This window comes from Scardinius erythrophthalmus, assembly GCF_964197995.2.
Source record: "Scardinius erythrophthalmus genome assembly, chromosome: 19".
Lineage (NCBI taxonomy): Eukaryota > Metazoa > Chordata > Actinopteri > Cypriniformes > Leuciscidae > Scardinius > Scardinius erythrophthalmus.
This window is the reverse complement of record NC_138239.1, coordinates 1,375,001-1,392,500: the sequence shown is the minus strand read 5'-3', so window position 1 is coordinate 1,392,500 and position 17,500 is coordinate 1,375,001. Positions and strand designations below refer to the sequence as shown.

Here is a 17,500-nt window from a genome sequence, read left to right as displayed (position 1 = left end):
CCCATCCCAAAAATTAAAGGCAGCAATTGAGGTTATGCATTGACGTCACTTTCCTGCGGGAACACACTCGCTCAGCCGGACTGAGTGGCAGAAGAGCTGCTGAATGACTGGATTTAATAGGAGAAACTGTGAAAACACGAGTAAAACAAACGATTATCAGTTTAAACTAAAGGTTGGACTCGATATAGTGTTCCTTACAACTAACCAAAGATCCAGTGATCATGGATATTGACATGCAGTCAGTAATCGTGTTTCCAGACATTTATATGAACCTGATTTCAACGTCTAGGAAATACATAAAGCAAATTTGCCTGTGAACGCTTTATATGAATACAATATTCAAAGTCTAAAACCGGTTTTGCTACTCAGTGTTTCTGCCAGTCTTTTTGCCACTCGGGCTTTTTGCCACTCAGTGTTTCTGCCACTCAGTCTTTTTGCCACTCAGTGTTTCTGTCTTTCAGTCTTTTTGCCACTCAGTGTTTCTGCCAGTCTTTTTGCCACTCGTTTTTTTTTGCCACTCAGTGTTTCTGCCACAGTCTTTGACACTCGGTCTTTTTGCCACTCAGTCTTTTTGCCACTCAGTCTTTTTGCCACTCAGTGTTTTTGCCACTCAGTGTTTCTGCAACTCGGTCTTTTTGCAACTCAGTGTTTCTGCCACTCAGTGTTTCTGCCACTCAGTGTTTCTGCCACTCAGTGTTTCTGCCACTCAGTGTGTGTAACCGCAGTCACTCCGGCCGATGGTGACGTCACACGCATAACCTCTATATATTTTAATGAGGATGATCGTGTGTGTGTCGCAGCTGTTGACGAATCATTACGAGCAGAACTGGAAGTATTACTGCCTGCCGTCGGGATGGGGAAGTTACGGTCTATCGTCTGAAGAGGAGCTTCTGCTCACCAAGAAGATCTTCTGGGGAATCTTCGATTCTCTCTCTCAGAAGGTGAACAGGAATATTTGCTCGCTTGTGATTGTTGGAGCATGCTGGGTAATTATGTGGCTGTACACTTCCATTCAAAAGTTTGGGGTCAGTAGATTGAACATTTAATGTGACAAGGACACATTTAACCCTTGTGCTGAACATCCTTTACTTAATTTGGTGTTAAAAATTGCTTGCAAATCTCTCATTAAGCTATATTATCACCAAATATTGGCCCATAAACTCAGATCAATGAGGGCCTATGCTAAAACCTGTGCTAATTGAAAGAAAACAAGTTGATGTGCAATATTTGTAGATAACAGTATGACGAGAGAATTATAAGCAGCTTTTTGTAGGCTGCTCATTTTTGCCCAAAAACACCAGCATTTTTGTGATGTTATATCCTGGGTCAGGAGGTTTTAGTCCAGTGTAGTAACATTAACTAATGTTTTCTGGAAAAAGAAAATCTTCTCCAGGTCAAAATGACCAGAATACAACATGAGAGCTAATTGATCAAAAGCGACAATAAAGACATTTATAATGTTCTCAATTCTATTTCAAACAAATGCTGTTCTTTTTGAACTTTTTATGCATCAAATAATCCTAAAAAATAAATTGTATGATGGTTTCCACACAGATTTTTCAACATTGGTAATAATGAATGTTTCTTGATCATCAAAGCATCATATTAGAGTGATTTCTGAAGGATCATGTGACACTGAAGACTGGAGTAATGATGCTGAAAATTCAGCTTTGATCACAGGAATAAATTACACTTTACTATATATTCACATAGAAAACAGATGATTTACATTGGAATAATATTTCACTGTTTTTACTGTGTTTGATCAAATAAACGCAGCCTTGGTGAGCAGAAGAGACTCTTTCAAAAATAAAAATAAACCTCAGCGACCCCAGACTCTCGGCCTGTTATATTGAGTCTTTGACGCTGTGAATGTGTGTGTGCAGAAGTATGAACAGGATCTGTTTAAGATGGCCATGCCGTGTCTGAGTGCCATCGCCGGAGCTCTACCTCCCGATTACATCGACTCGACGCTCAGCACAACGCTGGAGAAGCCGGTGTCTGTGGACGCGCAGGGAAACTTCGACCCCAGACCCATAAACACAGCCAAGTACGTGCGTATGACAGCGAGAGACTCAGAGACAGAACAAAAAATAGATACAAAAATTAAATAATCATGTATATGAATGTGCACCATGATTCAAATGATCTCTGACTTTTAAAACAGACTCCTTCACTGATATTAGACATTCAAAAATTCAAAGGGGTGTTTTCAGTCCATGATATGGTCAACCAATGCACCTATAAAAATAAATAAAATATTTACAAATGCAAATCTGAACATTGACTTTCCTCGTTTTCCTCTCGCAGCATCTGCCTCCCCGAGAAGCTGGAGTTCATCGCACACAAATACGCTGAACATTCCCATGACAAGTGGGCCGCTGAGAAGGCGAGTCGATGAAACAGACCTGTCGTTCTTCTTACATTTCATACAGATGATCGGAGACGAACATGAAGCAGGACAGAAACTCACTGTATGATGAAGCCTGTAGAATGCAGTTAGAATGAGCCGAAAATTCAACATATCAGGGCAAAATGCCCCTGGATGAGTTTTTGTCTCATGGACACAGTTATGTAGTTACGCAATATCACACGAGTGCTGTTTTTGTCCTGAATCGCACGAGTGCAAAAGTGATATTGATTTTATACAACAGTTCAGTAAATAAGAAGTTAATATGGGTTATTTTAGACACAATATTGTCTGCTTTTGCTCATTTTGCCAATGAAAATATTAAGATTAAAGCCAGAGCAGAACTGTTGTGCGTCTCTGAGCAACACACAGCAATGTTTCATTTCTGAATGAATCTGCGTTTGAGCGAATCAGTCGGGTGAACCAATGATTCAATGATTCGTTCATAAAGAGTCATTTACTTCATTCCTGAATGATTCTGTTTAAACAAACTGAATGATTGAATGATTCAATAACTTACTAATTTAGATATTTACTGCCACCTACTGGCAGTTGTAGTTTCTTATTTAGGGTATAATTTAAATTTCATATTTCCATTTTAATAAAAAAAAATACATATTTAAGGGATATTTTGAAGAATGAAGAATGAGGAATTTCTTAAATTATCTTCTTTTATGTTCCTCAGAGGAAAGAAAGTCATACAGGAAAAAATATCATGGTGGTTGTAGCCTAAAAAGTGTGTGTAATAAATTATGTGTTCAATCAAATTTAGAAATTTTGTAATGTATATTTGATTCTTTTCTCATTTAACACAATAAGGACTTTACATTATCTTTTGGGGGAAATTAAATGTTTATTTGTTATTAATTAGATTAATGAATCAGCACATCATGAATTAATTAGATTAAAATATGTAATTGCTTGACAGCCCTAATACAAATATACATTTCTGAGTTGAAAACAGATAAAAAAGTCACAATAACCTTTTTTACACTGCAAAAACGGATGTTCTTCCTCATATCTTCTTAAATCAAGATACATTTACTGGGGAAGAAAAATTATTAATGAAAATTAAGTGAGTTTATGATTAAAACAAGAACTAAAATCTGTCTTTTCCTGAGGGCTGATATTTGTTCTTGTTTTAAGCACAAACTTAAGTTTGATTTATCTGTACTGACACTATCAGACAAACAAAACTTCTGAATAATGACACTTTTGTCTTCTGTCATTACAGCTGAAATTGTGTCATAATTGAATAATATTTCAGTTTATTACTGTACAGCAGCTTTGAAACATCTGTATTGTATAGAAATACACAGAGAACACACTAAACATTGACTTTAATTGACTGTAAGCTGCTTTGGATAAGTGTGTAAATGCAAGCGTGAAAGATGTTTCCGTGTGCTCGGTGTTCAGGTGCTTCTAGGCTGGAAACACGGAGAAACCGTCGATGAAAAAGCAAAAACTCACCCAATGCTGAGATCCTACAAATCGCTCACAGAGAAGGTACAAACCAGCCCTCAGAACATCCAGCGCTATTTGATCTTTGAGTCTCCGTGTGAGTGTTTGCGTGTGTCTGCCCGCAGGAGAAGGAGGTTTACCGCTGGACGGTTCGCGAGTCCCTGAAGAGCATGTTGGCGATGGGCTGGAGCATCGACCGAACCAAAGAAGGAGAAACCATGTTTCAGCAGAGAGAGGTGGAGAAAGTGCGGCGCATTTCACAGGCCTCTCAGGTGTCTTTGTGTTTAATCGTTTGCTAACTGTAGAAGTGCAATGATTTAATCAATAAGAGACCAGCAGCCTCAAATCTGATCATGAACAATGAGCCCAATTCAATAACACAGAACTGATAGATTCACGTTTGCGATTGTGTGTTTTCAGGGTAACGGCTTCAATCCGAGTCCCGTAGACTTGAGCAGCGTCCAGCTGTCCAGAGAACAACAGGTGACGCACGCAAATCATCCAACATCTGGAGATTTGTGCCCACATTGTACAACAGTTCGAATTTATGGTTAACTAAAACTTGAATTAAAAGATGCACTGACATGTCTTCACTGCATAAATTATAAATTAAATGTAGATCAGTCCTTATTGAAGCTACAAAAGTTATTCAGTCAAGAGCAGTGAGTGATTTTCTCTTCTTCTTTGATTATCAACTGCTGTCACTTTAAGACCTAATGCACATGACACGGATTTGATGCATCCAATTTTTTTACTTTAAGACTTTATTTAACTCCTTTAAGACTGTGTTTGCAAGGATACTCGACAAAACAGGCATTTTGGCTTAATTTTGTGTGTTTACTGCACTGCGTTTTCTTTTGTGTCTTATCGTGCTTGAATAGTTTAAATGCATTTGCATGAATAAGAGCGTGATCATATATTATAATGCTAGCCAGAGGATGACGGGAAAAAAACGGATGCTGCGTTAATTGCATTAAATATTTTTAATGTGTTAAACTGAAAAAATTAATCGCATGCGTTAACGCGTTAATTTTGACGGCCCTAATATTACAGACCAGCGTGTTCATTGTATTGTTGATGCAAGTGTATTCTAGGTGTACTCTGGACTTTCTAGGGCTAATAGAGTCGTTTCTGGGTGGTCTTTGAGTGTTTTGTTGTCTGTTTTTCAGTCAATGGTTGAGGTTGTGGCTGAAAACTATCACAACATCTGGGCTAAGAAAAAGAAGAGTGATCTGGGAACTAGAGGTTTGTCTCTCTTGTCCTCAGCTTTCAGTGATTGTGCCGTGTGAAGGTCATGCATGATGTGTGAATAATGTCATGCGTGACGTGTGAATAAGGTCATGTGTGATGTGTAATGGTCATGCGTGATGTGTGAATAATGTCATGCGTGACGTGTGAATAATGTCATGCGTGACGTGTGAATAATGTCATGCGTGACGTGTGAATAATGTCATGGGTGACGTGTGAATAAGGTCATGTGTGATGTGTGAATAGCGTGACGTGTGAATAATGTCATGTGTGATGTGTAATGGTCATGCGTGACGTGTGAATAATGTCATGCGTGACGTGTGAATAATGTCATGCGTGACGTGTGAATAATGTCATGCGCGACATGTGAATAGCGTGACGTGTGAATAATGTCATGGGTGACGTGTGAATAATGTCATGCGTGACGTGTGAATAATGTCATGCGTGACGTGTGAATAATGTCATGTGTGACATGTGAATAAGGTCATGTGTGATGTGTAATGGTCATGCGTGATGTGTGAATAATGTCATGCGTGATGTGTGAATAATGTCATGCGTGACGTGTGAATAAGGTCATGTGTGATGTGTGATGTGTAATGGTAATGCGTGATGTGTGAATAATGTCATGCGTGACGTGTGAATAATGTCATGCGTGACGTGTGAATAATGTCATGCGTGACGTGTGAATAATGTCATGCGTGACGTGTGAATAATGTCATGCGTGACGTGTGAATAAGGTCATGCGTGACGTGTGAATAATGTCATGCGTGACGTGTGAATAATGTCATGCGTGACGTGTGAATAAGGTCATGTGTGATGTGTAATGGTCATGCGTGATGTGTGAATAATGTCATGCGTGACGTGTGAATAATGTCATGCGTGACGTGTGAATAATGTCATGCGTGACGTGTGAATAATGTCATGCGTGACGTGTGAATAATGTCATGCGTGACGTGTGAATAATGTCATGCGTGACGTGTGAATAATGTCATGCGTGACGTGTGAATAAGGTCATGTGTGATGTGTAATGGTCATGCGTGATGTGTGAATAATGTCATGCGTGACGTGTGAATAATGTCATGCGTGACGTGTGAATAAGGTCATGCGTGACGTGTGAATAATGTCATGCGTGACGTGTGAATAATGTCATGCGTGACGTGTGAATAAGGTCATGCGTGACGTGTGAATAAGGTCATGTGTGACGTGTGAACATGTGAATAAGGTCATGCGTGACGTGTGAATGTCATGTGCAGCGTGTGACATAATTAATTGAATGCGTAACGTGTGATAGTCATGCATGACGCGAAGGTCATGCGTGACGTGATGGTCATGCGTGACGCGAAGGTCATGCGTGTCGTGTTGCGTGTGCTCTCAGGTGCAGGAGGAACGCATTCGCTGCTGGTGCCGTACGACACGCTCACTGCCAAAGAGAAAGCCAAGGACCGAGAGAGAGCGCAAGATCTCTTCCGCTTTCTCCAGACCAACGGATACGCCATCAGCAGGTGCAGACATGTGCGCTTTTACACGCGTGTGCTCCAAGGTTATAATCGTTAACGAAAACGAACGAAAAAACGAAAACTAGGTGGGAAAAAACATTGTCGTTAACTGAAATAAAAATAAAAACGAGGCATTACAAAAAAACGATAACTAACTAAAACTGTAATGTGTGTTTGGCAAAACTAACTAAAATAAAATAAAATTATAGAGTAAATGTCCTTAGTTTTCGTCTTTGTTAAGGTCTTTCATTTTTTAACGCAATTTAAAACACGCAGCGTATTCGTTCAGCTGCATTTCCTTTCCCTGCTCTCCCTCCGTCTCTCACTCATGCGTCTCTCACATGCGCGCGCGCACACACACACACACACAGCCCTTCCCCTCCCTGCACACCGCGTCTCCATGAGAACGAGTGTTCGTTCGACGTTGAAAGCAAGTTCGCGAAAGGTTGGTATCTCTATCTCGTGAACACCTTTACACAATCACACATTAAAAAGTGGTATAAAAATATTTTAAATTCTGAATATAATTTTGTCAGTGTGTTAATGTCGACCCAAAAAGCGATTGCGCCTTCTTTAGAAAGTTAACTAGTCGCAAGTTTGAGGTAAAATGCACTTTTTGGTTGTGGTTGTCGATGTCAAAACACTATAAAGGGTAGAGTGGGGGAAAACGCCCCCCTTAAAGGAGAACTCCGGTCAATTTTAACATTGAGCTCATTTTTTTTGTCAATTTGGAGTGCTGTCAATACAGAGAACAACGACAAAAATCGGTGTTGCCTACACCGTGTTATCCTCTTTTTAAAATTTGCACCCTATTGACTTCAATGGGGCAATATTTAAACCTGCTTTTAGCATCTTAACATCCTTGATGTGTCATTACAAGTGCACAGGTCATGTGAGTGATTCCTTCTGAGTGAACACGAGTGGATCTGACTGCAGTAGATGTGAAAGAAATGTATAAAAATGATGTTATTTAAGCCAGCGCAAATACCTGTATTTACATCCTGTTTTCGGTTGAAGTCCAAAGTAATCGATTGTCGAGTTCACGCGCATTGGTTTAGTACCTATGATCACGCGCGTGAACTCGAAAATCTACTACTTTGGACTTCAACCGAAAACAGGATGTAAACACAGGAATGAGCGCTGGCTTAAATAACATCATTTTTATTCATATCTTTCACATCTACTGCAGTCAGATTCACTCGTGTTCACTCTGAAGGAATCACTCACATGACCTGTGCACTTGTAATGACACATCAAGGATGTTAAAGGTCCCGTTCTATGCCCCTTTTCACAAGATGTAAAATAAGTCTCTGATGTCCCCAGAGTGTGTATGTGAAGTTTGAGCTCAAAATACCCAACAGATAATTTTTTACAGCATGTTTAAATTGACATTTTTTGGGGCTCAGAAAAACGAGCCGTTTCAGTGTGTCCCCTTTAAATGCAAATGAGGTGCAGCTGAACGACCCAGGGGGCGGAGCTTCATGAGCTCGTGCTCAGTCTGTCAGGAAAAATTCATCTCACGGAATGATGATAATATCAGAAACTCTCAGTAACGGCGTTCATTTCGAGTCGGACAATAATGCCTACAGAGTCAGATTGCTGTATAGAGATGAAACAGGTATGGTTTAGTAGTTTAATTACGGTTATTATAACGTATTTGTCATCTGCTTGTAGGCTATGTATCCATTATTTATTAATAGCCTACAAGTCTGCTGTCTGAATGATGATCAAACATGTACTGATGAGTTTAATAAAGTTTATTGTACACCACACAAAACATGAAGCGTCAGTTTTACTTCAGAAAATCACCGTAAGAGCTGAGTAAACACAGTAGCCTAAGTTATAAGAAGTGCGCAAGTAGCCAGTAGAGTTGAGGGAGCATTCCTGTGGGCGGAGGTTAGTCAAGAAACGGTTCTGGTGATGTCACTAATGCAGGATGTAGAGGGGTGTAGTCCAATCGAGCCGTTTTTTGTAGTCAACTTCTGTTAAATAAAATATCTCGCTTGGCATTGAACTTTGAGCTTTATAATTTTACAGATATTATTTATGCTCTAACAGCAACATTACACACTAACTAAAGTTTGAAACATGGAATCGCATGCAACGGGACCTTTAAGAGGCTAAAAGCAGGTTTAAAACTCGTTTTACCCCACAAGCTATGACTTAATTAAAAAAATGTTTAATTTTTAAAATATAATTATATATTAACATATGATCTCAAAAAACTACAGACTTCACTATTCATCTATCATACATCACTGCGATATCCTGAAGAACAATATTCTTTTAAACACTTGTTTACTAATATCTGAAAATTATAGCATTTACCATGTAATCCTCTTCTCTTCAAATATGTCGCTGGTGTCAGCTTCTCCATAGAGATTTGTATATCCCCGTTATCAACGTAGTGCATAGCAACAGTAAAAATGTATCTTTACCTCTAGTTGTTATTTTGGGAAAAACAGGTGGGGGGCGTTTTCCCCCACTCTTCCCTGTGATTCAAATATTAAATATATGTCATTTTTTTACTTTTACACTGAATGTTTGCTGCTTCAATCCAGATGAGTAGGCTATGGTTACTATATAGTATATTATATATAGTAATATATTACTATAGCAGGCTATGGTACGGCTGTGGTATTTGTATAGGGTGTGAATTCTGATGTGTAGATTTTTGGTACGGCGTGTGGATTTTGTAAGAGGTAAAGGAATTTCAATGGGTTGTGAATTTTTTTCTAAAATTGTATGATGTTTTTGGTGAGTTATTACACAATACTTTTTCTGATCTTTTTGAATTTTGCCCCTGACAAATAGCCCAAATTACAAAAAAAGACTAAAACTAACACTAAAACTAATAAAAACTAAACTAAAACTAAGCATATTCAAAAAATAAAAACTAAACTAAACTAGCAAACCCACTTTAAAAACTAATTAAAACTAAACTGAATTTGAAAACAAAAATTCAAAACGAAATAAAAATAAAAACTAATAAAAAATGCAAAACTATAATAACCCTGGTGTGCTCGCGCGAGGACTGAGTGTAACGTGCCGTTGTGTTTCTCCCAGGGGTCTGAAGGACATGGAGCAGGACTCTTCCTCCATGGAGAAACGATTCGCCTACAAGTTTCTGAAGAAGCTGCTGAAATACGTCGACTCTGCACAGGAGTTCATCGCTCACCTCGGTCGGTTTCTTCTGTTTGTCTGGAGTCATGCGATTCCCCAGACACTCGTTCTGTCACAGATTCTGTTTAGATCATGAATTAACCGTCACACTCTCGCTGCTTTCAGAGGCGATGGCGGCCAGTGGAAAGAACGACAGGTCACCACATGAACAGGAGATCAAGTTCTTTGCTAAGGTTTGATAATCGAATTGTAATTATACATGCACACAGTCAAACCAAAAATGATTCAGACACAAGATATAATTTTTCATATTTGTTTCACTAGTGTGTGCAGGACACTATAGTTCATTTATGTAAGTGAGGAAAGCAAAATGAAGTAAATTGTGACATATTATACCCAAAAATTCCCCATACAGTGACTACCATTAAAATTTATAAAAAAATTGGACCAAAAATGATTGGGACACTTTGAGCTGATCATGTTTTGCTGAAGTGTTTCTTCTTTAATTGCTAATGCTCTTTTTACACACAGACTGAACACAATGAAGCATTGCTTGGTGATTGGTTGAGCTAAACTGGTATTATCTAATTGTGTAGTTAAATTTAACAGCTGACAGATATTCAACATAATTCATGTGTGAGACAGTCTAACAGAAGGACGGACAAAACCAGTCAAATATCAACTGAGTTCTGCTCATATTTTATTACCATTCTCTAAACTATAGCGAATAAACTGTGATAATGTGAGAAGATGTCTGAATACATTTTGATTTGACTGTATAATATACACATATTCTTCATCATCCGGAGTTTAATTTCCTCTTTACCTGTTGTACTTCCTGTAGGTGCTCCTCCCACTCATAGACCAGTATTTTAAAAACCACTCTCTCTACTTTCTGTCGTCGCCCACTAAGAATCTGAGCAGCAGCGGATACGCGTCTAACAAAGAGAAAGAGATGGTCACCAGGTGATGCAGCGTCTTATGTGACATAATTGATTATGTAAATATGTATCTTGTCGTTAAAATATGTCGATTTAATTGAATTACTTCTTTGGTCATGACGCATCATCTATAAATGTTGATTTATATGGCCTTTTTTATTTTTTATTCCATGGTGGAAATGTTATGTGTTATGATGAATATTTTGGTGGCTAATGACTCATTCAGCAGTGATTCTTCGCTCTTCACTTGTCTAAGCTTGCGTTTCTTCTTCCTCTCACTGTCTTCTTCACTTCTCTGCTGCTAGTCTGTTCTGTAAGCTGGCCGCTCTGGTTAGACACAGGATCTCTCTGTTTGGTAAGATCATCGTGTCTCTCTCTCTCTGTGATATTCATTGAGTGTTTGGTTTTCAGTGGTTTCTGGTGTGTGTTTGTAGGAAGTGACTCCACCACTATGGTCAGCTGTCTGCACATCCTCGCACACACACTCGATACCAGGTACGAGTCCTTCCATTTCACCGACCTGCATTATATTTCTTATTTCTTACTCATTTTGGGGTGCTGGTTCAAAAAATGTACCTGTTTTGCTCTGGGATGTCATACGGAGTCGGTGAAAGTGTTTGTCGGATTGCTGAAAGTGTCAAACGATATTTTGCTTGCGGTTGATTGATTTTACTCGAACTTACCTCTGCCTTTGATACTGTGGATCATAGTATCCTTCTCTGGCATCTAAAACATTGGGTCGATATCAAAGGTTTAGTTCTTATCTTAAAGACAGGACTTTTTCTGTAGCATTGTGTAAGTTTTCCTCATCCTCAGCTCCTATTATTAGTTGAGTACCTCAGTGCTCCATACTGGGCCCACTTATTTTTTACTTATATGCATTTATTTATTTATTTATTAACTTCTGAATTTCTTTCACGTTAAGTATTTTATCATATTTTCCCACTTCTTTGCAGAAGTAAAATGGCACATTTTGAATACTACTTTTTGTTATAAAAATCAAAACAGTGATTCCTATCTTGACCCCAGTGACCCTCTGAGTGGGGCTACATCTATTTGTTAAATTTTCATCTGCTTTTCACATGTATGACAATATTTTATGCCTAATCCTGATTTCAAGGTGAGAATTATGGTGGAAGAAAATGCAATCATGACCCAGATATTCAGTTTTTTATTCAAACAGCAACAGAAAAATACTTATTTATTTATACTTATTAACCTGTTTATGCAGAAACTTAAATATCACATTTTGAATTTTGTCTAAACATTTGGCTACTTTTGTAAGTGCAAGTGCATTAAAGCTGATACATATAATTAGAAAAATCCTCATTCTTATTTTGCGATTAAGAGTCTTTTGATGTTTTTGACCTCAAATTAGGTGATATTAGGGATTTTTTGCAAATCAATACTTTCCAGATCCAGTGCTGTGTTATTAAAGGTGCTGTATGTAACTTTTTTACTCTCCTAAAGCATAAAAATACCATAATATGTTTGCAGATATTTAGGAAACATGGTAAACATGCCCTCAAACTGGCAACCCGCGTGAGCGTCGAGTCTGAGGAGGCGGGGAAACAACGATCTCTGATATTTTGAATTTGGACTGCAGTACCTATTTTGACCACTAGCTTGTTTGTCATTATTACAGACTGCACCTTTAAATCCCTGATTTCTTATGGATATGTTAATGAGATCAAGCTGATTTGTTGGACTGCGGTGACGGATGGTTTCTCTCGCAGGACCGTGATGAAATCCGGATCCGAGCTGGTCAAAGCCGGTTTGAGGACGTTCTTCGAGAATGCAGCTGAGGATCTGGAGAAGACCTTGGAGAACCTGAAGCTGGGCAAGTTCACTCACTCGCGCAGCCAGATGAAGGGCGTCTCGCAGAACATCAACTACACGACCGCGGCTCTGCTGCCGATCCTGACCGCGCTGTTCGAACACATCACTGAACATCAGTTCGGCTGTGACCTGCTGCGTGAGTCGCTGCACAACAACATGCTAATGTCCAAAAGTAGATTCTTTCTCATGTTGAGCTCATGCTGACTCTGTTTACTTTGTAAATTCACATTTCTGCTCTTATTAAGCGTTTTATGATGTTATTATAAACAAACAAAAAATCCTCTGAAACATTGGAATGATTGGAAATGTCATATAGGCTTACTTTAAATGGCCCTTGTGATTAAACTGAACTCTAATGCTTGTGTTTTCTGTGTGTTTTCTCAGTGGATGATGTGCAGGTGTCGTGTTATCGAATCCTGACCAGTTTATACGCACTGGGGACTGGAAAAAACATCTATGTGGAGCGGTGAGCGGATCCCAGAGTCTTCTTCACCTGAAGCTGATGTGTTGGACATGCTCTTATGCTGTGTGTGTGTGTTGTGTGTGTGCCTGTGTTGTGTTTCGTGTTACGTGTGCGTTACATGTGTTGTGTGTGCGTGTTACGGGTGCCTGTAATGTGTGTGTGTGTGTGTGTGTGTGTGTGTGTGTGTGTGTGTGTGTGTGTTACGGGTGCGTTACATGTGTTGTGTGTGTGCGCCTGTGTTGGGTTTGTTGTACGTGTGCGTTACATATGTTGTGTGTTACATGTGTTGAATGTGTGTGTTATGGTGTGCCACACACAACATGTGTTGTGTGTGCATGTTATGTGTGCCTGTTATATGTGTTGTGTGTGTTACATGTGTGTGCGTGTTGCGGGTGCATTATGGGTGCTGTGTGTGCGTGTTATGGGCGTGTTACATGTGTTGTGTGTGCATGTTATGTGTGCCTGTTATATGTGTTGTGTGTGTTACATGTGTTGTGTGTGCGTGTGTTACATGTGTTGTGTGTGCATGTTACGGGTGCATTATGGGTGCTGTGTGTGCGTGTTATGGGCGTGTTACATGTGTTGTGTGTATGTTACACATGCGGTACATGTGTTGTGTGTTCATGTTACATGTGCCTTTTTCATGTCTTGTGTGTGTGCATGTGTTGCGTGTGCGTTACGTGTTGCGTGCGTGTTGCGTGCGTATGTTGTGTGTGTGTTGTGTGCACGTGTTACACATGCATGTTACATGTGTGTGTTACGGGTGTGTTACATGTGTTGTGTGTGCATGTGTTATGTGTATATTACATATGTTTTGTGTCCGTGTGACGTGTGCTTGTGTTTTCTTGTTGTGTTGGTATGTTGTGTGTGTGTGTGTGTGTGTGTGTGTGTGTGTTGTAGGCAGCTCCCGGCGCTGGGCGAGTGTTTGGCGACTCTAGCGGGTGCGATGCCTGTTGCCTTCCTCGAGCCACTGCTCAACAAACACAACCCTTGCTCTGTGTTCAACACAAAAACGTCTCGTGAACGAGCCAGTGAGTCGCACACGCCGCACTAATGCACTTACTAGGGTTCATTCGGTGACAGCGTTTTCTGTTTTTATTGCACTTTATGATGATGATGATGAGCCATATTTGAAGCTACCTGACAATAGCCAATTAACACACCTGTGAGGCATCAGTTCAACTAGACATTCATGCACCAGTTTGTTGCATCACTAGAAAACCATAAACAGTCTACAGATCTTACTGTGTGTGTGTCCGTGTCCGTCCTTGTGTGTGTGTGTGTGTGTGTGTGTGTGTGTGTGTGTGTGTGTGTGTGTGTGTGCCCGTGTCCGTGTCCATCCCTGTGTTTGTGTGCGTCAGTCGTAGGGATGCCGGAGAGCGTGGAGGACGTGTGTCCTGAGATGCCTCGTCTGGACGCTCTGATGAAGGACATTAATGACATGTCTGAGTCTGGCGCTCGATACACAGAGATGCCTCACGTGATCGAGGTGGTTCTGCCGATGCTGTGCAACTACCTGTCATACTGGTGGGAGCGAGGCCCGGAGAACCGACCCGGCGTCTGCAGCTCCACCGTCACATCAGAGCACCTGAGCCTCGTCCTGGGGAACATCCTGAAGATCCTCAACAGTAACCTGGGCATCGACGAGGCCTCCTGGATGAAGCGCATCGCAGGTGAGCAGAGCTGCGTACACACACACTCCTGCGTTCAGTCCTGCGGGAAAACTTTTGTTCAGTTAACACTAGCAAAGTTAAAGCAGATATTCATCCACACAGACACTGCACTGCACTTTCCCTGCTGGATTGCAGTTAGTACAGTAGTGTCAACATGTGTGTGTGTGTGTGTGTGTGTGTGTGTGTGCGTGTGTGTCAGTGTACGCTCAGCCCATCATCAGTAAGGCGCGGGCCGACCTGCTGAAGACTCACTTCTTGCCCACGCTGGAGAAGCTGAAGAAGAAGACGGTAAAGGTGGTGATGGAGGAGGAGCTTCTGAAGGCCGAGAGCAAGGCCGACACCCAGGAGGCGGAGCTTCTGATCCTCGACGAGTTTGCGGTTCTGTGCCGAGACCTGTATGCCTTCTACCCGATGCTCATCCGCTATGTGGACAACAACAGGTGATGCGACACACACATTGAGACACGTGAGGTCATCAGATAGAGACACGTGACGTCATCAGAAAGAGACACGTGACGTCATCAGATAGAGACACGTGACGTCATCAGATAGAGACATGTGACGTCATCAGATAGAGACACGTGACGTCATCAGATAGAGACACGTGACGTCATCAGATAGAGACACGTGACGTCATCAGATATAGACACGTTGGTCGCTGGAGGTCCTGATGGGGCAGAGACGAAATCGTGTGGTCCCCAAACCGGACACTCTCCGGCCCCTGGCTGCCCCTACAAATTCTGTCCAAAAAATTGATGAACAGAACCGGTGACAAAGGGCAGCCCCGCCGGAGTCCAATGTACACCGAGAACAAGTCTGAGTTACTGCCGGCAATGCGAACCAAGCTCCTGCTCCGGTCGTACAGGGACTGGACAGCCCTTGGCTGAGGGCCCCCGACCCCATAGCACCGGGAGGAGCACCTTCCACAGGCCGCCGCAAGGGACACAGTCGAATACCTTCTCCAAACCCACAAAGCACATGTGGATTGGTTGGGCAGACTCCCACGAACCCTCCAGCACCCTGTAGAGGGTATAGAGCTGGTCCAGTGTTCTACGACCGGGACGAAAACCGCACTGTTCCTCCTGAATCCGAGGTTCTACTATCGGCCGTATTCTCCTCTCCAGTACCCTGGCATAGACTTTCCCGGGGAGGCTGAGAAGTGTGATCCCCCTGTAGTTGGAACACACCCTCCGGTCCCCCTTCTTAAAAAGAGGGACCACCACCCCGGTCTGCCAGCCCAGAGGTACTGTCCCTGACCGCCACATGATGCTGCAGAGGCGTGTCAGCCAAGACAGCCCCACAACATCCAGAGACTTGAGGTACTCGGGGCGGATCTCATCCACCCCCGGTGCCTTGCCACCGAGGAGCTTCTTAACTACCTTGGAGACTTCAGCTTGGGTGATGGATGAGTCCACCTCCGAGCCCTCGGCCTCTGCTTCCTCAATGGAGGACGTGTCGGTGGGATTGAGGAGATCCTCGAAATATTCCTTCCACCGTCCGACGATATCCCCAGTTGAGGTCAACAGCTGCCCACCTCTACTGTAGACAGCGTTGGTAGGGCACTGCTTCCCTCTCCTGAGGCACTGGACGGTTTGCCAGAATCTCTTCGAAGCCGACCGATAGTCCTTCTCCATGGCCTCACCGAACTCCTCCCAGGCCAGATTTTTTCTTCAGCTTGACAGCATCCCTTACCTCCGGTGTCAACCACCGGGTTCGGGGATTGCCGCCTCGACAGGCACCGGAGACCTCACGGCCACAGCTCCGAGCGGCCGCGTCGACAATGGAGGTGGAGAACATGGTCCACTCGGACTCAATATCTCCAGACTCCTTCGGGATCCAGTCGAAGCTCTGCCGGAGGTGGAAGTTGAAGATCTCTCTGACAGGAGACTCGGCCAAACGTTCCCAACAGACCCTCACAGTACGTTTGGGTCTGCCGAGTCTGTCCTGCTTCCTTCCCTGCCATCGGATCCAACTCACCATCAGTTGGTGATCAGTTGACAGATCCACCCCTCTCTTCACCCGAGTGTCCCGAAGGTCGGATGAAACAACCACAAAGTCGATCATCGACCTCTGGCCTAGGGCATCCTGGTGCCACGTGCACTGATGGACACCCTTATGCTTGTTCGTTATGGACAAGCTGTGGCTAGCACAGAAGTCCAATAACAGAACACCGCTCGGGTTCAGATCAGGGGGGCCGTTCCTCCCAATCACGCCCCCCCAGGGGTCACTGTCGCTGAAGGCGTTGAAGTCCCCCAGTAGAACGACAGAGTCCCCAGTCAGAGCACTTTCCAGCACCCCTCCCAGAGACCCCAAGAGGGCCGGGTACTCTGTACTGCCGTTCGGCCCGTAGGCGCACACGACAGTGAGAGACCTATCCCCGACCCGAAGGCGCAGGGAAGCGACCCTCTCGTTCACCGGGGTGAACTCCAACACGTGGCGGCTGAGCTGGGGGGCTATAAGCAAACCCACACCAGCCCGCCGCCTCTCACCATGGGCAACTCCAGACTGGTAGAAGAGTCCATCCTCTCTCGAGGAGTGTGGCTCCAGAGCCCAAGCCGTGCGTGGGGGTGATCCCGACTATCTCTAGTTTTTATTTTGATAATTTTTAATGATTTATTTTAATTAAAAAATTTTTTTGGAGTATGTGTGTTTTATTTTGATAATTACTATTTAAATTTCACGTTATGATTTAATAATTAGTTTCATTTTGATTGATTTAATTGTACAGTTACTTATGTGAATTTTACATTTTTGTGAATTGATTGTTAGTGTTTTTTTAATTAATGATGAAATTAAAGAATTTTTATATTTTTTTACATTTTTGAATTAATATTTATTATTTATGA

The 17,500-nt window shown here is 42.1% G+C and overlaps 1 protein-coding gene across 1 annotated transcript in view; it reads left to right on the top strand.

The window, feature by feature from the left end:
- The window catches only part of LOC308679742 (ryanodine receptor 3), a 187,170-nt gene that overhangs the window by 116,105 nt on the left and 53,565 nt on the right, over positions 1–17,500 (top strand). Inside the window, exons 52-69 of the mRNA XM_081347395.1 lie at positions 801–941; positions 1,887–2,050; positions 2,311–2,389; positions 3,827–3,916; positions 3,997–4,143; positions 4,292–4,354; positions 5,041–5,143; positions 6,501–6,621; positions 9,682–9,797; positions 9,904–9,971; positions 10,583–10,704; positions 10,985–11,034; positions 11,114–11,174; positions 12,416–12,654; positions 12,903–12,984; positions 13,882–14,012; positions 14,343–14,654; positions 14,854–15,094. Of these exons, the coding sequence (XP_081203521.1) occupies positions 801–941; positions 1,887–2,050; positions 2,311–2,389; positions 3,827–3,916; positions 3,997–4,143; positions 4,292–4,354; positions 5,041–5,143; positions 6,501–6,621; positions 9,682–9,797; positions 9,904–9,971; positions 10,583–10,704; positions 10,985–11,034; positions 11,114–11,174; positions 12,416–12,654; positions 12,903–12,984; positions 13,882–14,012; positions 14,343–14,654; positions 14,854–15,094 (2,330 nt within the window). The remainder of the gene's footprint in view (positions 1–800; positions 942–1,886; positions 2,051–2,310; positions 2,390–3,826; positions 3,917–3,996; positions 4,144–4,291; positions 4,355–5,040; positions 5,144–6,500; positions 6,622–9,681; positions 9,798–9,903; positions 9,972–10,582; positions 10,705–10,984; positions 11,035–11,113; positions 11,175–12,415; positions 12,655–12,902; positions 12,985–13,881; positions 14,013–14,342; positions 14,655–14,853; positions 15,095–17,500) is intronic.